Source organism: Anser cygnoides, chromosome Z (assembly GCF_040182565.1).
Source record: "Anser cygnoides isolate HZ-2024a breed goose chromosome Z, Taihu_goose_T2T_genome, whole genome shotgun sequence".
Classification (NCBI taxonomy): Eukaryota; Metazoa; Chordata; class Aves; order Anseriformes; family Anatidae; genus Anser; species Anser cygnoides.
The window spans coordinates 82358781-82381884 of NC_089912.1; the positions used below are offsets into that span (position 1 = coordinate 82358781).

General features: G+C 37.1%; 1 protein-coding gene across 5 annotated transcripts in view; it reads left to right on the forward strand.

The window, feature by feature from the left end:
* Nucleotides 1–23104, forward strand: part of SMARCA2 (SWI/SNF related, matrix associated, actin dependent regulator of chromatin, subfamily a, member 2) — a 124568-nt gene that overhangs the window by 20313 nt on the left and 81151 nt on the right. For all 5 annotated transcript variants that reach the window (XM_066988778.1, XM_066988779.1, XM_048050955.2 and 2 more), the window contains exons 4-9: nt 6622–6951; nt 7776–7877; nt 11280–11529; nt 17923–18049; nt 19271–19444; nt 19637–19810. In XM_066988778.1, the coding sequence (XP_066844879.1) occupies nt 6622–6951; nt 7776–7877; nt 11280–11529; nt 17923–18049; nt 19271–19444; nt 19637–19810 (1157 nt within the window). The remainder of the gene's footprint in view (nt 1–6621; nt 6952–7775; nt 7878–11279; nt 11530–17922; nt 18050–19270; nt 19445–19636; nt 19811–23104) is intronic.

Consider the following 23104-nt stretch of genomic DNA (forward strand, 5'->3'; position numbering starts at 1 on the left):
GTCATAGGACCCGCAGGAATGGTGTTAAGCTGAGGCAGGGGAAGTTTAGGCTGGACACCAGGAAGAGGTTCTTCACCGAGAGGGTGGTTGCACACCGGAACAGGCTCCCCAGTGAAGTAGTCACTGCACCAAGCCTGTCTGAATTTAAGAAGTGTTTGGACTGTGCACTTAGGCACATGGTCTAAAATTTTGGGTAGACCTGTGTGGTGCCAGGAGTTGGACTTGATGATCCTTATGGGTCCCTTCCAACTCGGGATGTTCTGTGATTCTATGATTGTTTTGCGCTGCTCTGGTGCAGCCTCACCTCCAGTACTGTGTGCAGTTTTGGGCATCACAATATAAAAAGGACATAAAAATATTAGAGAGTGTCCAAAAGAGGGCTACAGAGATGGTGAAGGGTCTAGAGGGCAAGATGTATGAGGAGCAGCTGAGGTCCCTCGGTTTGCTCAGCCCAGAGCAGAGCAGGCCGAGGGGAGGCCTCATGGCGGCCTGCAGCTCCCTCACGAGGGGAGCGGAGGGGCAGGCGCTGAGCTCTGCGCTCTGGGGACAGCGACAGGACCCGAGGGAACGGCATGGAGCTGGGACAGGGGAGGGTCAGGCTGGGTGTTAGGGAAAGGTTCTGCACCCAGGGGGTGGTCGGGCACTGGGACAGGCTCCCCAGGGCAGTGGTCACTGCACAGAGCCTCCCAGAGTTCAAGAAGTGTTTGGACAATGCTCTCAGACATACAGTCTGATTTTGAGTGGTCCTTTGGGGACCCAAGAGTTAGACTCGATCCTTGTAGGTCCTTTCCAACTCAGGGCATTCTATGATTCTGTACACCTTTTAAAAAGCATGGGGGAAAAAAAAGTATAAAAAATAAATTTTGCATCTCATCAGAAATTATAGCAACAAAATTGTGGATTTAGAATATGTGCTCATATATGAGAGTTATAAATTAGAAATGAATTGGTAAACTGTACATAGAGTTGTAGATATATATAATCTATGTAAATTGAACATGCTGCTGTGAATAACTAATCTTGAAATAAGGACCACTGAACTTAGAGCAAGTCTCAATCAAGAATTTTGGAAGTAGTGATTATTACAGTCTACTAAGATACAATCAACTGACTCTTTTTGTGGTGAGAGGACATGCTTTGATGAGCAAATCAAAAACATTTCTAACGTAAATCTGCAACAGTTTTGTCATTCTGCTCATAAATTCATATTTGCTGTTTCCATGGCAATTACTGTTCTGAGATTTTTGCCTTTTTTGTTACTAATGATAATTACTAAAACAAGATATGCAACTTTATTACTTTGATTATGTTTTTTTTTCCCTTGATTTTCAGTGGCATGCTAGTCACGTGGGAAGAATCTCTTACGATTTGAGACAGATTGTTACATTTTTATTTCAGTCATACTGCAACACCATGGTTTACAAAAACGTCGGGCATTAATTTATGGAAGAAAAATCTTAATTGGTATCTGTCTCCTCAGTAGTTACTCCTTTCCACTCTTGCTGCCAAATGGCAGAAAGGGTAACATTCCTGACCATTTGCAGTGACCAGTTTTCTTTTCTTGAACTCATACACAGTGATGTCCTTGTTTCAGTATTAAAACCTTTCTTTTAATGCTAATGAGTTAAATAGGAAGGGAAGTCCATTGCTCTGACTTCATAGCTGGCTGTTTAAATAATAATCATGCTACATTTAACTGAATTTGAGCTGTGTTAGAAAGTGTGTTCAGCTTCTGTGAACTTCTGTGCTGGAAGTCCCAGTGTTGATATTAGAAGTATGAAATTCACTAAATTGTTAAACTGCTAAACAGAGTTATTCAGAAAATAAAATCTATGTTTAGATTTGATTTTGTAAGAGGAATTGGGAGAAATTGCAAAAAGCCCAATACATATGTGACAATGTTATGTTTTTTTTTCTTTAATGATAATTCTTAAAGAGATATAAGTGGACTGAAACAATTTCCTCAGTTTTTCTGGAATTTAGAACAAAGTAAATGCACTTACGGGGACACAACAGTGACACATAGACCTGTTTGAATAGTTTGGGTAGTTTTGCTTGCTATTGGTAAATGAAGGATAACAAATGTAGGTATTTAAGGTTTTGGGACTTAATCTGTATATATTTATATATTTTTAATTAGCAACCAGTATTTGTTGAACTTCTTACTATAAAGATATACCAATTTAGTTATTTTATAAAATTCACCACAATTTTGCTACTGTACAAACAATGCTTGTTGTCCCTATTGTTCTTCAATTAGCTGCACTTTCTTTTCCGATTTTTTTTTCTGCCTTATAAAGATGAGAAAAGATGTGTTGGGTCACCTTATCCATCTGCCTGCCAGCATAAGACCTCACAACAGCTTATTTCTCCAGCCCTAGTTTTAAATTACTTGCACACATGGGGCCTGTATGTCTTTCTCTTGGCTGAGAGTTTCACAAGAGATGATGTTAACACTGGCCGTACCACCAATAGGGAAACTTTATATATTGCTTACCTTAAAAAAGATTTTTGTAAGTTTGATCCAACATGAACGTATTTATCAATGTGTGTTTTAAGATGTTACGCTTTTCCACTGTTATTGTGAGCATGTACGTGATTTATTTTTTAAAAAATAAACTTCAATTTTTGTCTGAAATGACAGTTAAGGTAAATGCCATACTGAACTAAAATTCTTCAAATCTATATCTTTCTCCTTAAAAAATTCTCTTGCATTGATCTTTTTGGGTAAGCATGTAACCTTCCAATCAGGTTTAGCAGAAAGTTTTTATATGATCCTCAGACATCATCACCATTCAAGTCTACTTAATTTTTAGTGGAAGTCAAGATCTCTGTTAAATATTGCAGTATTTGGAGTGATAAAACCTTGACTCTATCTACCATTCGTTGATCAGAGTTTAGAATTCAATTGTGTTCTCTTCTGTTTAATTGTATCATTAAAAGTGGAGAATAAAAGGTCTTATCTTAATTTTTAGCTCTCTAGTTCTTCAGCTTTGTAACAGATAAGGAAGTTGGTCTTCACTTCTGTTAACTAAAGTGGAATTAAAAGCAATTAGAGCAGAAACTCATACGGTCTGCCTTTCAAAAATACTTGTGTTTGGTAAAGTGTTAGGAATAGGGTTTCTTCTGTTGTCAGTACTGAAGAGAATATGCAATTTATGACATTTTATGATGTATTTCTCTCAAAAAAAGTTGGTGTCAAAGAGATGTTCTTAATTATTTATACAGTTAAGAGAGCAGCACTTGTTAATTGCTTAAAAATTCAGAAAAATTTCTGATGTAGTTTCACTAATCCCATTGTGGGATTATGGAGATGATATAATCAGAATCAGTCCCTCCTCAGAGGTGCGTAGCTAAAGCACAATGGGACCTAACGGGGGAAAAAATCATAAGAGTGGTTAAGAATCACCATCATTGAAGATCTTCAGAACTTACTTAGATAAGACCTGGAGAAACCTGATACTTTGAGTTACCCCAGTTTAGATAATATCTGGGGCTATTTGACCTTCCTTTGCTAGAATTTGATGTCTTCAACTCTGTATATTTTTCAGAACTCTCTGTTATTTTTTGCCACCTCACACAACTCCTCTGTTGCAAGTGTTTTGCAACTTTATCATTCAGTGCTTTTGCTGTCTTCTGTTCTGAAGATTAAACTAAGCTGAAGTGTTTATCCTGTATTGAAGATAAAATTTTATGTGGAAAATCTAGAGGAAGTGGTATTTGATAGTTCATCCTGAAATAATGATCTAGAGATTTAAAAAACGGAATGTTTACTGTGGGAATTCATGCGTGCCACAAAAATGCATTTGACGAGCTTCATGGCAGATGAAAGTTTGTTTGCAAAGTTAAAAAGGATGTCCTTCTTAACTGTACTTAAACATTCTTAAGCCCTGTGTCTTTAATATTTTCTTTTGCAGCATGTGCTTGTTAAACTCAATCTTCACGAGTCTTTATGTGTCCTTATTCAGAGCCCATATGTGCATGCTCACCTGTAGTAGAGTAATAAGATAGGTATATACTTCATGAGGATAGGGCAGTTACTGAATTATTTCACACCACTAAATCTTCTGAAAAGTTTTAAACTTAAAAAGGAAAACTTCCATATAACCTCTCAAATTTTAGGTTAAGTGCTGTAAGTGCTACATTTTAGAGCCTCTACAAGATGGAAAGGCCTTTGTTCTTTTCTGAAATATTCTATTAGAATTTTGTTTTAAGTCTTAATGCTTGTCAAGCCTTTTTTCCTTATTACCAAGAATCCTAGTACACAGGACTTTGAGGTAGAAAGAAGGTGCAATTAACACATATCTAGAAAAGGAAAAATATAAATAAATGCATGTTTCTGGAGACTCCTCTCTACAAAATAGTCATAGACTTGTAGCTGGAGCTGCCAAGACTTGAAACAAGTGCTCAAAATCATATCCCACAATTCTCATTTTTGTAGTACAGATGGATTTCAAGATCTTGGTTCTGAAATGTGTCAGTGATTAAGGAATATATAACTTGGAAAGCGTTGAAGGGGAAATAAACTGTCTTTCAAAAGGCAGTTTTGAAAACAATCTAATTCAAAGTAGGTGCTATTTAAAGCAAATTCTGAGATTATAAGTGTAATAGTATTGGATAAACATAGCAATAAATCTTGCATTTTTCAGGTATAAAACAATAATGCAATTTTGTGTGTTTTTTTTTGTGGCGTAGTATTTGTTCTCTAAAAGCAGTGTTCTCAGCAAGAGGAATTTCTAGCTTCAGATCTTAATAAAAAAATAAAATTTAAGGCAAAAGTAACTCTGAAAGGAGAGGAATAAGTGAAGTAAACTTAAGGTTATTTATTATTGATTTTATCACTACTAATAGGCGTGTAAACAGTTTTTGTAATGATCTAGTGAATACTTTCAGTAACTTTAACTTTTGAACATCTCTCTTTTTTTTTTCTTGAACTCATCACCTCACTTTCCCTATTTTTCTCTTAAATTGTTTAATTTTTCTTATAAAAATCTTCTTTCTGGTCTTCGTCTTCTTTAGTTACAAGATTGAACCCAGTCCGTTTCTGTCTTGTCTTTTTTGACCTTTCTCATCACAAAACCTTTACTCTTCTACTGTACTTCGATCTCATTTTCCTTTTTGAGGAGAGCTGAAATCCTGTGTTCTTTTTCCTTTATTTAGACATCTACAGACATGTAAAGCTTGTAAAATATTTTCATCCCCAGAGGCCCAGCATCACTAGACTTTCAGTTCTTTAGCATTCTCATCTGTCTACTTGTAGAAATTCTAGTGACTTGCAGCTTCTGTCATCTCACAAAAGAGAATTTAAGACTATGAGATTTTGTCCATCTTCCCTTTACTGGGAGACCAACAAGAATAGTGAAGCTAAAGAGAGGTCAAAATTACTTTTTTTTTTTTTTTTTATCTGGACTACGTGTAGATGAAGTTGATGCAGTTTCACTTAGTGTCAGATTGATGGAGATTTGTTATCAGAAGCTTTTGCATGAAGTTTGGAGTTCCATATCCCTTGGCTTGGTAAAGCATATGAACATGAGCCAGAAGATTTCTTGATATTAGTTTTAGTTTATTTTTTTGTTATTATATATCTGTGTTCGTGTGTGTGTATACATACATATTTTCAAACTGGTTAGAACATTATTTGTGCTCCACAATACCAGAATGAAGTGGGTAAATGCCATCACCTTTTTTCACTGTTGGTAGAAATATTTAAAATCTAGCTGTCTGTAGCACTTTACCTGAAAGATCACTCTTAATACTTTTTTTTTTTTTTCTGACATGCTATGTGTTCTTGATCTCACCAAAAATCTATACCATCTGTTTTCACGGATGAGTTACAAAACTCTTGGAAATATGTTATGTGTAGTTAAATTAAGTGCAGTTAAAATTTAGACACAAAACTGCTGTGTTCACAACTGCTATAGAAAGGTACAAGCACCATTTGATTCAGAATTGTGCTTGCTCTCTTAGAGTTTTATTAGAGTACCAGTCTTCAGCAGCTTCTTTAGAAGATGATTTTTGTGCTGGCAGTTGATGTTCCAAGTTCAAGATGAGCACCCAGATGGTAAACGTTATTGAGTGTTCTTCATCTGACTCAAAGCCTTAATCTGTATATATTAAGGAGCAATTGTGTACAAACTGAATGCTGCCTATTTCTATTTCTGTATTTTGGAGAGGTTTGGCAAAGAGGGTCAGTAAGGGTGAATAGGTAGGTGTTCCTTGACACATGTACATCAAAAAGACATTGCAACATCCAGCTGCAAAAAGTGCAGAATGTACTACGTATGTATTGTAGTGAAATATTTGTCTAACATTCTAGTGAACCTGTATGCCATCCTGATGTTTCTTCGTTGTATTTCATGTTCAAGTTTGTCTTACTCCGAATATGAGAGTAATCTTTTTAGGAGTAATTAGACCGCAGAATTGTAACTGTTCAGACAAGAGGTCACATAGCTATCTTGATACCTCACGGAACTTCTGGTGGCACTTTGCTCTTGCAGAAAATACTACAACCATCCTGACTTGAGAGACATTTATATACTCTATGTACTACTAAAGAAAATTAATGAAATTTAGGTTTGAGTGCACAGGATAATAAGTTTGTGATCATCTCATCTGTTCTAGGTTATATGTCTCCACACCCATCTCCACTAGGAGCACCGGAACATGTTTCCAGTCCTATGTCTGGAGGAGGTCCAACTCCTCCTCAGATGACCCCCAGCCAGCCAGGACCCATTATACCTGGAGACCCACAAGTTATGAGTCAACCCAACAGAGGTCCTTCCCCTTTCAGCCCTGTACAGCTGCATCAGCTGCGGGCTCAGATTCTAGCATACAAAATGTTAGCTAGAGGTCAGCCCTTACCAGAAAACCTCCAGCTTGCTGTTCAGGGAAAGAGGACCCTGCCTGGCATTCAACAGCAGCAGCCTCCCAGTGCCTTCAACAGACAGTCTGGTAAGTGCACCCAGGCCTTGTGTCACTGCACAGATAATTTTTGGAAGTTCTTCTTGTGGAACATTATAGAAACACGTGGTGTTCAGAACTGTAATTTCAGACAGTATTCTGGCCTTTGGTTTTAACCTTAAGCAAGCTCATAAAACATCTCTTATTAATAGGATGTTGTCAACACTGAAATTAAAATATTTGCCTTGTTATGTCAGATATTTTTTGAATGCTAATCATACTTAATTGATCACATTTTTACTATTCTTCTTAAAGTGAATTTTCAGTCTCCTGTCATTATGGGGAAAAAATAGATATGAAATCTGGAATAAGCTGACTGAAGGTAAAACAAACCATGTATAGTGTTCTATCAAGTACATAACATGAGGAAAAGAAAATGTTCTTAGTATTCTTTTTCTTCTAATGATAATAGATGTTACAATGTAGTAAGCGGGTACCTTTTGGTCCTGAGAAAACTGTTACATTAAATACCCTTTGTAGTTTCTGAACACTTCCATTACTGAGCCAGCATAAGAAATAGAGCATTAAGATGATCCTGTTTTCTTGTTAGTAATGGTTTTAATAATTCCACTGGTCACTCCATTTCAGTGCATATGACTTAGATATGACTTAGTTACCAAACAGAGGGTTTATTTAGATGTGATTTTAATATGCTTCATTATGTATTTTTTCACAGTAGAACCTTCTTAAAACCATGTTTAATGCACAAAAATACTATTTGCCTAAATAGACTAGCATGCTGGAAAGCAGCTGACTATTGCATGCTTGGAAATGCTTTGTATCTCAATACGTTTATTTCCTGTGTCAAATTTTAGGTATTGGGTTACATGCAATGAGTGGTACTGCAACTGGACCAGGGCCTGCTCCAGGAATACCCGGACATACACCTGCCATTACCCCTAAAACTTGGAGTGAAGGTATAGAGGAGTATAATGCAAATTTTATGTCATAGACAGAGTTATGGTTAAATGGTGTAGGTAGAGAGTACAAAAAAGATGCAGAAAAAAAAAGGGAAAGTAAAAAGTAATACAGAAGAAATAGCGTAACCTTTACTGTGCCTAGGACTTAAATCTCAAGGAGAATCTAACCATTTATTCATCCATGAGTGACTGACCAGATGAAATTATTACAGTTGTTAGGCAGCCTGAACATAAAGCACCTTTTTATAATCAGAATGAAATATATAAGCTGCCTGAGGGACACCCATAAAATCTACTTATGTTCTCAGAATGCTTAATTGCAGGAAGCTTGTCTTTCAAATATATTCTTTGTTACTGTAAACAAAAGTATTCAAGACATAGCAGAATGAAGCATTTTTTTTAACTGGGTTGCTTTGAAAGTACAGTGTAGTCTTTGAGGTCTAATGAACAGAATATCATTTTTTCCCCACTTGATAATAATTTTTGAATCAAATAATTTGTTTGGATTTACAGGCTCATTTTATGGTTTGGAAGTAGAGTAAAAGAAGGATCGTATTGAAAGGAATTAGAAGTCCCTAATAGTAAATTGTTTGAAGGGTTTTGTTGGTTTGTTTTTTTGCTTTGAGAGATTTAAAAAGAAATACAATATTATAGACTGGAGGATAACACATGCTTCTCATGCATTGGAAATCTTATGCGGTGCTGTTACGTGTGGGTAAATCTGGGGACAGTGATGACTGTGATAGTTGTTGTCATAAAAAATTCTCAGTCATTAGTCAGCTACTTAGGGCCACATAAAAAGGAAATGAAATAATAGTATGTAATCAGATGTAGAAGTGCTTTTCTTGGAATACTCCCAACAAATATTTACAATTTGAGTGGGATAATAAAGAGGGTGAAAAGTGTTTCTTGAGAGGTTGTATGTATGAGTTTATCAGGCACAGTGCCTTCTAGCTCAAATGCTGTGACTGAAAAATGCTGGAAGGTGTATAAAATCACTAGATGGATAGTTTTATTTAAGTAATCCAGTATGCCATAATAATATATTTGTCCTGTTCAAGTATAAGCTGCTTAGAGTTTGTCTTTTTTCACTGCTCTTTTTGATAGGAAAAAAAAATCTGTTCTTGCTTTGTCTGTTACAAGGATTTATTTAATGCATTTTTAAAGATTGTGTTTACTTCTTTAGATTTATTTTTCATTCATTATGAAGTCCTTCATGGTAGTGTGTGTTCTACAGTTCTACAGAATTTGCATGATTGACTGAAAAGTGAGACTAGAGCGGGGCTTTTGGTGGCTTTGCTCTCTTTCCTTATTTTTTTTAAAGCTGAAATGCAATGATGAGGTTCAACAAGAGCAAGTGTAGAGTCTTATATCTCTGGGGAGGAATAACTGCACGCATCAGTAATGGTTAGGGGCTCACCTGCTAAAGGGGAGCTCTGCAGAGAGGGACCTAGGGGTCCTGATGGAAAACAGGTTGGCCATGAGCCAGCAGTATGCCCCGTGGCCAAGAAGGCCAATGGCATCCTTGGGTGCATTAAAAAGAGTATGGCCAGCAGATAGCGGGAGGTTATCCCCCACTTCTACTCAGCCCTGGTGAGGCCACACCTGGAGTATTGTGTCCAGTTCCAGGCTCCTCAGGGGGGGTTGGACTAAATGATGTCCAGAGGTCCCTTCTAACCCCTATGATTCTCTGATTCTGTGAAAATGCGAAGTTTGTGCTTAAGTTCCTTTTCTGGAGTTTGAAGCAGATGTGTCAATGACAAATGGTGATCTCTGAAGACTATGTCTTTTTATCTAGTCTTTTTATCTAGTTTTCAGAATATTGGATTTGTTTATGTTGATTGCAAACATAATTTGTAGTTGTTTTTCCTAGCATTAAGTTACTATGACTCCTCAGACAATTAAGTGACAGCTTAATTGTTACTATGTCTGTTGTTGTCAGTGACAATTTTTTGCATATCTGAATGCATGGGTGACTTGTTGACATAATGATGTACTGAAATATGTGACACACAGTGTCTGTAAATCATCTAATTCCAACTCCCCTGCCATGGGCAGGGACTCCTTCCACCAGACCAGGTTGCTCAAAGCCTCATCCAGCCTGGCCTTGAGCACCTCCAGGGATGGGGCATCCACAGCTTCTCTGGGCAACCTGTGCCAGTGCCTCACCACCTTTAGAGTAAAGAATATTCTCCTTATAACTAATCTAGGTCTACCCTCTTTTAGTTTAAAGCCTTTACCCCTTGTCCTGTCACTGCACTCTCTGACAGACTCCCTCCCCAGCTTTCTTGTGGGCCCCCTTTATGTACTGGAAGGCCGCTCTAAGGTGTCCTTGGAGCCTTTTCTTTTCCAGGATGAACAACCCCAACTCTCCCAGCCTCTCTTTGTAGCAGAGGTGCTCCAGCCCTCTGAGCATCTTTGTGGCCTTCCTCTGGATTCACTTCCACAGGTCCTTGTCCTTATGTTGGGGGCCCCAGAGCTGAACACAGTAAATGACAAGTACTATATTCATATTAACTGAGGAGTTAATTTGAAGGGCCACAAATATAATGGAAGGACCGAATCACCTTTCCTATGATAAAAGGCTGGTAGAGCTGGGACTGTCCATCCTAGGAAACAGAAGGCTCAGGGAGATCTTATAAATCTATATAGGTACCTCAAAAGGTATTTTTGAGGGAGCAAAGAGTATACAGCGAAGCTCTTTTCAGGGGTGTACAGTGACAGGTAAGAGGCAATGGCTCCAAACTGAAATAAAGGAGGTTAAACTTGAGCATTATGAAGCACTTCTTTACTGTGAGGATGACTGAGCTTAGGCATAGATTGCCCAGAGAGTTTGGAGATCCTTGGAGATCTTCATAAACCATCTGGACGTTGTCCTGGGCAAGGAGCTTATGTAATCCTGGTTGAGCAGGGCGGTTGAACCAGATGAGCTCCAGAGGTCCCTTCCAACCTCAGCCATTCTATAATTCGGTGATTATAGATGTATTCTGAAGTGGTGCAAGGACAACAAACAAGAAGCAGACTTAGATCTTAAGGGAAATAGAATCACAGAATGGCTGAGGTTGGAAGGGAGCTCTGAAGATCATCTAGTCCAAATAGAGCTGTTTTATGTCTCCTAATGCTAAACTTAAAAGTCAGCATGGATGGGCAAATAATGACATTCATCATAAAGTTTCAAGTGTTTTTTGTTTTTTTTTTCTTTCAACCAATTCCTGCAATGTGTTGTGTACTTCCATTTTAATGTTTTTTTAAATACAGAGTAAAGTCTATCTCAGTGTGTGCTTTTCTGGTAATTTTGTATGTTTGTCTTAGCTTCATGTTTTGTCTTCAGAAACCATCTTGAATTTCTTCCTATATTACATATTTCATGTTATAAATAAATATTTTTTTATGATTCAGGCCAAACCCCAGATATGAGTGTCTCCACTGCTCCTCAAAAGGTTCCCGCACCTCCACCTAGTGGAAGGCCTTCTCCTGCCCCTCCTGCTGCCCAGCCTGCTGCTGCCATGCCTGGACCTTCTGTACCACAGCCACCGCCTGGACAGCCTTCACCCATCGTTCAGCTGCAGCAAAAGCAGAATCGCATCAGCCCTATCCAGAAGCCACAAGGATTAGACCCTGTTGAAATACTTCAAGAGCGTGAATATAGGTAAAAGTGAATAACGTGATTAAAATGAATATGCAGATTGTTGTTTTGCACTTTCTCAACAGATAGTCTTTACTATCAAGTATCGTAGTGACAATCATATAAACCAAGTTTCCAGAGAGGGACCGTGTCAAAGAGAAGTACAGAAACATCAAACTCAAATTGATAATTTAATTTCACCTCAAGTTACAGCCTAGACAAAGCATACTGGCAGTATCATTGCAAACCATCTACGTTTTAAAAAAGCTCAAGTTCTCAGCTGTGTTACTGTGTTACTTGGATTTTTCAAAAAGCAGAAGTTAGGAAATCAAAATCTTTGTAATCTACAGAGAAACCAATTTAGTGTGGTAAGTTTTCAAAATTACAAACAATAAGGAAGGGAGCAGTGGAGGTCAAATAGCTGATAGTGGCCAAAGCAAAAGCAAATTTTGTTAGTGATCATGGTGTTGGTTGGACTACCAAAGACTAAAGAGAATATTAAGGATGACACAGGCAAGATTAAAGAAAAGGTTACCAGGAAATACAGTCTTTAAAAGTTGTCTCCTGAGTGCCCTAATTAGTTGATGAATTATATTCATAACAAAGTATAGAGGATAGCATTTCTTGTAGAACTAGAAAGAGACTTCTCCCCTTTTCCTGTCAACAAGGCCCTTTAGACAACAACAGTTGTCCTTCAGAATCTGCAGGCAGAAGGATCTTGACCTGCACATAAAACATTTCTAAAGATTATCAATTGGAGGGAGAAGACTGCACATAGCACATTGTTTGGTTTGGACTAATGAAACCTCTTCTAATTACTATGAGTTTGTGAGGAAAAAGTAACCAAATGGAATGGCAATCTAACTGGAAGCAGGTTTGAAGACTTTCACTTCATGAAGGTAAGGCACCATAAACTGTTTTAGGATGTGGTGCTATGTCCAGAATCCAGGCCTTGATCCCAGAAAAGCTCTCACTTTCTGTGTAAAATAATGCTTAAGTAATTTTGTGGCATGTAGTTGTGGTAATTATCTTTTTACTGGTAGGACACACCATTACGTAGTTTCACAGTTGCTCAAAATGAATGTTTGTATTACTAGCCTGAACCAAGAATTGTGTGGCCAATATAGTGTAACCTTCCCTGCATCAGTTGCCTCAAATTTTTTGCTCCTCTGTCTATCCATCTCTGCTCTTATTGCACTATTTACACCAAACTGTTATGACGTAGTATGCATAAGTGGAGGAAAGTAAAATAACTGTGGCAGAAAATAATTTGTTACATTTAATATGTAGAACTGATTGCAGATACAGCATATGCACGCACTAGGTTCTTAACACCCTAATCTTGGCAGAGTAAGTGAGGTGGAAGTTTGAGAGGGATTCTGTGATAGGAGGTTCTCACTTTCACTTTTTACAGTAGTGGTTAAACAGTGATCCAAGCTTTTTTAATGTTGAACACTGCTGGAATTTGATATAGCTTTGCATACCAGAATGCTTAGAACTTCTGGAAGTCTCTTCATTGCTTAAAGCTGTGTAAGTAATATAAGACAAAAGCTTTAGGGAAAAAAAACAAAACAAAAAAAAAGTGTAACAGCTTTTATGCTTTGGATGGTGCTAGGCTTAGCTTTAATGTAGGGAAGCTTAATGCAGAAACATGAAGCATTCACACTTCCTCCATAAAATGGGAGTAGAAAAAAGCTGGTATAAATATTTTTATTCTGATAACCTGTGAAGTTAGCGGTAGCTTTATGAAACAGTTATCTCTTAAGATCTGTGAGCAGTTAAAATTTCTAATAAAGCATTATTCGCTCACATACCCAGAAAACTGGGTTCACATTTTTCATGAAAAGATGGAATTAACACATAGGTGTTTCAGGTATCCTTATTTCAAAGATATAAACACAAAAGGCTTGCTGTTTCATTGTGGGAGTCTGAGCACTGAATCTGATCAAGTTAGGAATTCGTGAAGGTCACAAACTGTTTACTCTGTGACCTTAAACATAGTGTGTCTGGACTAAAGGTGTGAAGTATAGTGCTGGGGATTCTGTCTCACATTCATTTACTACTAATTCATCAGCTTTGTGATAAAAGTTAATTACTGGGTTACTTGGCCTTTCTTTGTGGTTTATACGCTCTTCTTAAGCAGTTCACAGCTGACTTTTGGTAGAGGATACATGCTACTGTGTACACATTTTCATTTTTTTATGGATCATTTATATAGTTTCTGTATTAGAGCATGTCTTACTTGCACACATTACAGTGCTGTAAAGGTGAAATACTTTAGTTTTTGCTATTACACTAAATAAATCACATCTAATTATTTATTTCAGTGACAGCAATTCTTTTTTCCCTTCCTTGTTACTAGGATGTTATGTAGTTTGACAATTTATCAAATAGGCACATACAAGTACAGCACAGTGTTCCTATCCATTAACCATGTATTAAATAGACTGCTGCAGATGGAGAAGCAGTAGTGGACCTATTAACGTATTGCTGGGTCTGAAAAAGCTTTGAATGTGGTGTAACATCAGCATACTATTTCTTCTCCCTGAAAACCCGTGATCCATTTATTTTAAAAAGTCTCTGGCATAAATTAACAAAAAGAAAGAAAGCGGAGAGTTAATGTTGTAGTCAAATTCGTATGGTTGTGCCAAGAAGTTATTTGTAGCGTGTGTTAAAAAAAGGATTGTATGATAATTGTTGTAAATCTCTGTATGACTGACTAAAGGTGGATAAAAATATACCTAGATATTTTAAAATTCTGATTAATATAAGAATTCTAAAGTATTTATATGTGGAGAGCTGTTAAACTTGTGGTCCTTATAATCTTGCTGAGGTGATAAATTCATACCATGCTTTTATGAAACTTCCCTTAACACTTTCTTCAAAATAAGTGCTGCTTTTCAGTCTTAGTGAATAGGTGATCCCTTAAAGCTAATTATATGCAGTGTATTTTAAAGTTATTCTGCTATGTGGAAAGGCTTTTTTCCATCTTATCATTAATTTAAAAAATGTACTTGTGTCTTGTGGACTGTTAGTACCTTCTTTCTGTTATCTGCAAAATCTCTTTTTTATGTATATTCATTGCTTGCTGTATGGCATCCACTCCAGACTTGCTGGAATGTGCAAGAGTAACCTTTATAGTTGACCGCAGTTAATGAGGAAGAGGTGTACATCAATTAATTGCAAAGGGATTTCTGTGTAGATATGTTAGCCACTTTCTTCATGGATGAGGATAAATTGCTGAACTGCAAAGATTAATTAAATGTATTGTTTAAGTAAGATAAAGTTATATTCCTCAAGTCCTAGTAAAATCATCTGGGAAACTCTTCTCCTTGAATTCCATTGTTGACTTAATAGCAGTTAGTATTTTTTCATGAAGACAAGAACAGTCCAATAAAATGCAGGCATTCTCTTTAAAGATTTGAAGGTGGCTCTAATTTTAAAACACTTCAAGCAGTTGTGGCATTCACTTGAGGTGGGATGTCTGCCATGAAATTCTTTTAAAAATCCTATTGACTACCTCAGGAAAATTCTACTACTGTTAGTAACCAAGACAATATGTTTAATACTTCCAGGAAAGTCTGAAATAAAACTGCCAAATAAGTTTCCTTTTTTTGTTTAATACATAACTCACTTGGCTGCCATTTTTCTTTACTCTTTTCTATGTATGCTTTATATTTTCATTAATATGTACATTTTTTTGACCAGGACTTTAATTTGAGAACAAACCTGAGTTTCTATGAGAATTTTCTGAGTGTTAGTATCTGTACTGACTTTGAAACGCTGTGGGTTTTTTCTTTTTTGTTTGTTTGTTTTTTGTTTTTTTCCCTACTCCTTCAATGTGGCTGTATTGTAAAAGGATAATAATCACACATGAAAGAGTAAGTGTTGTGAGGGTAGCTCAGTGCAAACCTCTGTTTTTCTGGTCACTTCAGCATATGAAGGAAAAGAGTTGGAGGAAAAGTTAACATTGAAATGCTAAGTTGCATTGTATATAATAATATATAATAAATATAATAATTTTATGTGTATTTATTCATGGTCAGCCTTTCAATAAAGCAGGATTGAGAACAAGAAAGAAAATGATTAGCAGTTTGAAGGGTCTTTTATATGGAGTGGACTGCTTAGTGTGATAACGGGACATAACAGCACACTGTGTAAACTTGCATTATATTTAGTTGTATCTCAAGAAGATTGTATATTTTGATTTTTTTTAATAATTTAGATGATAAAAATACAAACTCCAGCCCAACTTTGGCTTGTAATTACATTTATAATGCGTAAACTTTTATGTTTAGGAGGCACTTTCATCTATTTTCTTACCAGAGTTAGGCTAACCAACCAATTCTGACAGAATCAATAAGTGAACATTTCACATCATATTTTTTGCAAAATGCTTCATCAATTTAGCTATCTAAAACTGTAGGGAATAGTAGGACGAAGCTAGATTAACTTTTTGTGCTCGTCTTCTTGTATAGTGCAAGAAGGAACACTCTATGCCAGCAAAAAAGAAGAAAAAATATAAACTGAAAATATGTTCAGTATTCAGCCTTACTAAGTCCACAGCTCAAAAGGGGAGTTTGGGAAGGTTGTGACTGCTTCACTCACTAAAGTTCCGAGAAGTCAGTGAGACCAGGATCTGGCTATAACTTTTTTAGGTAATTATTTCAGAAGCATGGCAGCTATTTGGGGAGTGAAATAAATCATAGTTGTGATCGATGATTACACCTATGTGTGAATAATCAACAGGCAGAGCATCCAGCATGGACTCTAGAATACTAATGGTATTCTGTTTGTATGCCATGGCTGCTTTTCTGTATGGATATACAATAGTACATCTAATCTCCAAGGAAACCACATAATTCTCAGAATTTTGCATCTTTAGTTGCACTATAATGTCTTCTCAATAACTGGAATGCCCAGTTACAAGTGAAGTTGTACAAAGTGTAGGCTTTTTTTTTTTAGTGTAGTATGGCTTATTTAAAGGAACAAAATGTACCGATGTTTCTAATGAAACTCTTTCTGGCTAGGACAGTAACTCTTTAGGTTTTACATTTCAGTCTGTATGAAAAACTTAACTAACCCAATTTTGCTTCAATTTTTTGTTCTCTTGCGGGCACTTAGTTACTATCTTCTGCAGTTATGCAGCATTACTTACTTTTTCTTCAGGAACTTCAGAAGTCTTTTGGGAAGACAAAAAGTATGTTCTAGAATTTTGGGAAGGAGTACTGCTACAGAACAGATGTTGTCTGCCACTTTACAAGTGATTCTAGTTGCTTTTCAGATTATACATGAGTCATTATGCATGTAGCTACTCTAACTCCATATATCAGGTGCAGCCGTTTTGCCTGACGTGTGATCTACTTTCCAGCAGTAAGGCTTACATGTCAAGTGTATGAGAGTTTGTAGCACAGTGCACAAGCCACAATGTGGAGTGCTGAGGGGGTGAAAGGCAGGGGAGACATGGAAAAGAACACTGTATGCAAAAAAGCTCCATAGAAAGTGTTTTCTTTCTGCCTTCACACCAGTCCAAAAGTCCTCATCACAGAAGAACAGCAGCAGAGGTCTGTTCTTAATGTGATCTGATGTTTTGTGCTTAGCGAAAGTAAAGAAAATGGAGATTTTTGTGAGTCCTGTGCAATATAGGGAGATAAAAGATATTCCCATTCTTCAGCTTTAGGTTTTTGATTTTGGGAGAGAGAGGACTCCGTTTTCTTTCTCTCTCTCGTTTCCTTTATCTCCCCCTTTCTCGCTGTCTTTCCTATTCCCTTTCTCTTTTTTCCTTGCTCTTTCGTGCTCGTATTTCGTTCTCGCTCTCTCTTTCCTCATGCATTTGGGAAATGAAGGGCACTGAATCAGTTGAATTGCATGCAATTTTTGTATGACTTAGAATTTTTGGGTCTGTTATTTTTATGCTTCAGCAAAATTTGCAGTTCACAAAAATACTTAATTGTAAATAAAACCACAAAACCTATATAACTGTTAGCTCTGTGATCTTGGTTTTCAGTGTAAAAAATGTAACAAAACAAGGTCCTTATGGCTTGTCCATTATTCTCTTTCTGTTGAATTTGCGAATGAATGCAAAAGGAGGTTGCAAAGGTAGAGTGCATAAAACAATACCCGTCGAAGAAGCCTGAAAACAGAATCCTGGATATATGAGTAAAATGCAGTTTCTAAGTTGCTTTTCTTGCATGTCCTTTTGGTCAAAATTAAAAGAAGGGCTGATGAGTATTTTCATTAATTTCCAATTTATGGAAAAGGATACCTAATCTCCGTCTCAGCAGAAATCTTTTAGTTTAGAAACAAGTGGTACAAGCCAAATAAATACTTGAGATAAAATGCCTATTTTAATTGTATCATTTTGATAACTATTTAAATATTTTTCCTGTTGTCTTATCCATTTTTGTATTCACTTAGGCTTCAGGCTCGAATTGCTCACAGAATCCAGGAACTTGAGAACTTGCCTGGTTCTCTGCCCCCTGATCTGCGAACCAAGGCAACGGTGGAGTTGAAAGCACTTAGGTTACTGAATTTCCAGCGTCAGGTAATGCCTTTTGCTTCAGGAAAATTGTCAGAGATTATAGTCAAATGTGTATGTGTAACACAGGATGAATTGGCAAGAGATCTTTACAACAGTACTGAATCTAAGCAGGAGATTTTGTATGTGAGCAAACTTGACTGATAAGCATGTCACAGAAATTGTCTGATTACTAAAAATGCACAAGAATTCTTTCTTCCTCCTGCTTCATTTCCCAGTCTAAAGTGTACCATAGAACCGTGCCTTTTATAAGGAAAATGACAGTAGCACAAAGAGGAAACAAGCAGAACAGGTTGCAAATCCATTTTCAACACAGATCCCAGTAGACATCTTCTTCTGGACATTCTTTATACTTGTCATGAGTCCTCTTGCTCTGGGAAGAATTGTATGGTGGTGGTGTGTGGTATTTCTTATGATCTGTTTTCAGAGTTTTCACTGTGGCACAGACTTTGAAAATTAAGCTTAACAAGATCATACATAAAACAGAAGTTTGGTCTTGAATGTATGTATCAGCAAATGAATTTCAGAAAAAAAAAAACAGTGCCAGACTCTTCTGGGCCTCTTGCTGTAGGTTTTTTCAGCTAGTTTGGAGGACTAAACATGTGATTCGGCAGGTCAAGCAAAAATACTTCCTGACAGAAGTCTTTGCCAGTAGTTGTACTATGATGCTCGAGTCTTCCTTCCCGCTGCCCTGGCACTCCTTTGTAATGAAGTTCTGTTGGAGGTTAAATGAAAAGCATCAAGGCTCTCCCTGCTGCAGTGCTGGGACTGTGGCTGTACTGTTCCAAGCCTTTACTGTTTCACTCTCCCTGCGTCTCCTGTGCGTCTGACAGTGAAAGGAGTTGTCAACTCCGTTCAGCTCCAGCTCTAGAAAGCATGTTATATATGTTGTTCATTCATGTTTTATTTGGATGACATAACATCTTGGCTAGCTCCTTTCATTGCAACAGAACAGTGATTTGTGCTATCTTGTTAAGAAGGAAAAAATTATGATTAAGAATGATGAACTCTTTTGGCCATCCTGTGGAGGCTTAAGATTTGTTTAGGGAAACAGATATATCCTCTGCAACTGTATAGATGCTGATTGTTTGTAGAACTATAATAAGGAAAATGGAGGCTGGGGCATTTTCTGGACTGTTATTATTTTACTCTGCCATAACAATGCTTACGGTTGTTTTTCCATGTATCAAAACTGTCTATTTGTTTCTTTTTTTTACTCGTTGGTAGTTGAGACAAGAGGTGGTAGCCTGCATGCGTCGTGACACAACGCTGGAGACAGCACTGAACTCCAAAGCCTACAAGCGAAGCAAGCGCCAGACTTTGAGGGAGGCCCGTATGACAGAAAAGCTTGAGAAACAGCAGAAGATAGAACAGGAGAGGAAGCGTAGACAGAAACATCAGGTATTTTAACTTATTAGCTGTTTGTCTGGTCACAGAAATTCAGTTTGCTTTGTTGTGATGATCTTTCCTGTTCTGTATTTTATTCACCTTTCGAGTTCTTAAGACACAAAAAAAACATTCAAAAAAAATCATTCCTGATTTCAAATCATGTGCTCTGTCCAAGTGTCTGTACTAACTTGTTTCTTTTTCTAGGAATACCTCAATAGTATATTGCAGCATGCTAAAGATTTCAAAGAATACCACCGGTCAGTGGCTGGGAAAATTCAGAAACTTTCTAAAGCTGTGGCAACTTGGCATGCTAACACCGAACGTGAGCAGAAGAAAGAAACAGAGAGAATTGAGAAAGAAAGAATGAGAAGACTAATGGTAAGGAGTGGAGGGAGAGATATGATTGTGTTAGCTAAAATCACATACTCTATCCTTTTTAATGTTTCATATCCTGTCTCAAAACAACCACCTGTTTCCTTTGCAGAGTAAATCCTCTGTAATTCAAAAAGTATAAATCTAAAACTGCTGCACTTCGATTATGTGTATTTCTGATGATGAGACTGTTCACTTTAACCTGTAACTACTTTTTTTTTGAGGTTCTCTGACAAGAATAATTGTTTTTTTCTATCAGCTTGAAAACTTAGCACAGCCACTAGTATATAGCATCACTTAATCTAATTAATTTCATATACTAGCACTTTTACAAAACTGCAGGGATATTTGCCCACTATATAAATACTGTTTTTTTTCTAGGCTTAGAGTTTTTGAAGATTCCATTTGATTATCTAGTTCATGGCATTTCTCAGCAACTTTTGCATAATACTGATTTCACATACAAAAATACATAACTCATAGCAATAATGAATGTAAAGGGCAATCAGTTCTACCCATTAATGCTCCAGGACCGTACTGCTTCATGCTCTTTCAGTTTTCTCTTTTTCGCACCTGCTCAACATCAGTTTTATCCTTTTTAAGACACAGTAAAATGATTTTGTGTGTAACTGTGTCTTGTCAGAACACTGTGGGATTGATGAGTGGGCTGACTACGTCTCTGGAGTTAAAATAATTGTGGAATGTAAAGAGTAGACAGATTAATGTGCATGGGCAAGTGTATGAGCAACTGGGACTGGAAAAATATCGTCAAAACATTGGTTAGCTCTTTGTTAACACTACTAACACCTCACTAGCATAGAACTGAATAGGAATTGACATTTTCTTTGAAACAGAGCTGGTAAAAAAAAAAAAAAAAAAGTAAGCATCTAGAGAAAATAAAGCTCTATTCCCTGTTCAAAATCTATTCCCGTCATGAATTAAAGACTGAGCAGTTTGCTTTTAAAAATAACAAAACAAAATATAGAAATGATTAAATATAAAAAATGATAAAAACTTAGAAATAAAAGCAGATGCAAAATGTAAATAAGGGACTTGCATAAGAGAAGAACAAATGTTTAGACCCTAGAGTATTTCTGAAATTTACATACTAATCTGCATTGTCGAGCATTTTTGTAATTTGAGATAGTTATCAGCAGTCTACATACTTCAGCTGTTAAAATGTTAACAGAGAAAAGAAAAATAACTGACTAAAAGAAAGATAATTGTGATGTTTTAGAAATACTTTAGTACATTGTTTTTGAGGTTGAGCTTAAGAAAGTCTAACATGTGATAAAGTAAATAATGACGATGTCCACTACTGAAAAATAAAGTTGATTTGAATGTCCAGAAATGACACGTGATACCAATGCTTCTAGAATACCAGTGCTTTCTCCTAAAACACCCTAGCCAAGGCCTTTGCTTAATCTCTTAACATATAAAAAGGTCTTGATAGGCATTTTCAGTCTAGGGGTTTCTGCTCAGAAGTACTTGCCCCTGCTGCTCATTTAAATTCTGCAAAAGAAATCTGTATGTTATGTATGTTGAGTTGCTTTGCCTATTTAGTTTCAGTCCACTTGTGGTATGTTTTTAATTTTCAGAGGTGTATTAGAGGTTTTTACAAACATTATGCCTGCTCAGGCCCGTGGCATAGCATGATGTAGCGAAAATGTGCTGTGTCTAAAACTCTTCACTAATATTCTCAGCAGTTTTGAATTCATTACACAGATTGTCCTTCATTGACTGTGATTAGAGATGGTGATTGTGTCACAGCTCATAAATATTAGTATATATTACATGCAAGAATGGTCATTGGTATGATTTAAAAGGAAACTGTCAAGACAAGCTTGAATGTGTGAAGGAAGTACCTTGGCCACATTACAATGACTATGTGTTCAATAATAATAATAATAATAGTTGTAAAAGCTTAGCTTCTGAGCAATGGCTTAAACATTACAACAGAAGTTTATGAGCAATTTTACAAGCTGAATTTGAACACTACAGCTGTCCTTTGCAGCTTTTTGCAGTCTTGGTATCTTTCCAGAAAGGCAAGAGATTGTTTGTGTCTCCAAGAGTGCACTCTGTTAAAGTAATCATCTTTAAAATACTTTGTATTCATGTTTGTTTTAATACATAATTATATACCTCTTTGATCTCGTTTTGGCTAAAATTGACAGTAGTGTCTGCGCTACTTTCCTTGTGTTTTTCTGATGTACTCAGACAGTGCATTGTTTGTTCACAGCACATAAAAATAATATTTCATGGTATGTCTTAACCGTAACTTGTATCCTTATGTACATACGTGAAGTTGCCAGAATGATTCAGAGATGCAGCTGATATGGTGAATCCTTTCTCTTATAGTGGTCTATATCAAAGATGAAAAAACACTGGAGTACAAAGGTGGTGGGAAACCTACCTAAAAGAAAATTTCCTTTTGACACCTTAAAGAAAAGGTTCTTACTCTTATTGGAAAAATGACCAAATACAAGTTCAGTATCCAGCTTCCATGTTCTTTCTCTGGGTATGAGTTACCTGCACTTCATGTCTTTGAAAAGACATCACAGAAGATTTACCAAGTATCTGTGTTTCAGTACAGTACAGTCACTAGTCAGATTCCCTAGGGCTCCATTTTAGGGCTAGTTGTCTTCAGTATTTCTACAAATGACAAGGATGCAGGACTCAAATGTATGCTAAATAAGTTTACAGATGACGCTAAATTAGGAGGAGCTGACTCCCTTGAGGGTAGAGAGAGGCCCTGCAAAGAGATCTTGACAAATTAGAGAGCTGGACAATCACCAGTTGTATGAAATTTAAAAAGAGGAAGTGCTGAATTCTGCTCCTGGGATGGTGCAGCCTTGGCTATATGCACAGACTGGGGGAAGAGAGGCTGGAGAGGAGCCCTGCAGAAATGGGTTCTGTTTGATGGCAAGTTGAATATAAGCCTGCAGCATGCCCTGGCAGCCAAAAGGGCAACCGTATCATGCGATACATCAAGCACAGCATTGATAGCTGGTCGAGGGAAGTGATTGTCCTGCTCTGCTCTGCACTGGTGCAGCCTCACCTCAAGTACTGAATGCAGTTTAGGGTGCCACAATAAGCAAAAGACAAAACTTATAGAGAGTGTCCAAAGGAGAGCAACAAAGATAGTGAAGGGTCTAGAGGTCAAGATGTATGAGGAGTGGCTGAGGTCACTTGGTTTTTCAGATTAGAGACTGACGAGGGGCGTCATGGCAGCCTACAATTTCCTCATGAGGGAAGGTGGAGAGGCAGACTCTGATCTCTGCTCTCTGGTGCCAGCAGCAG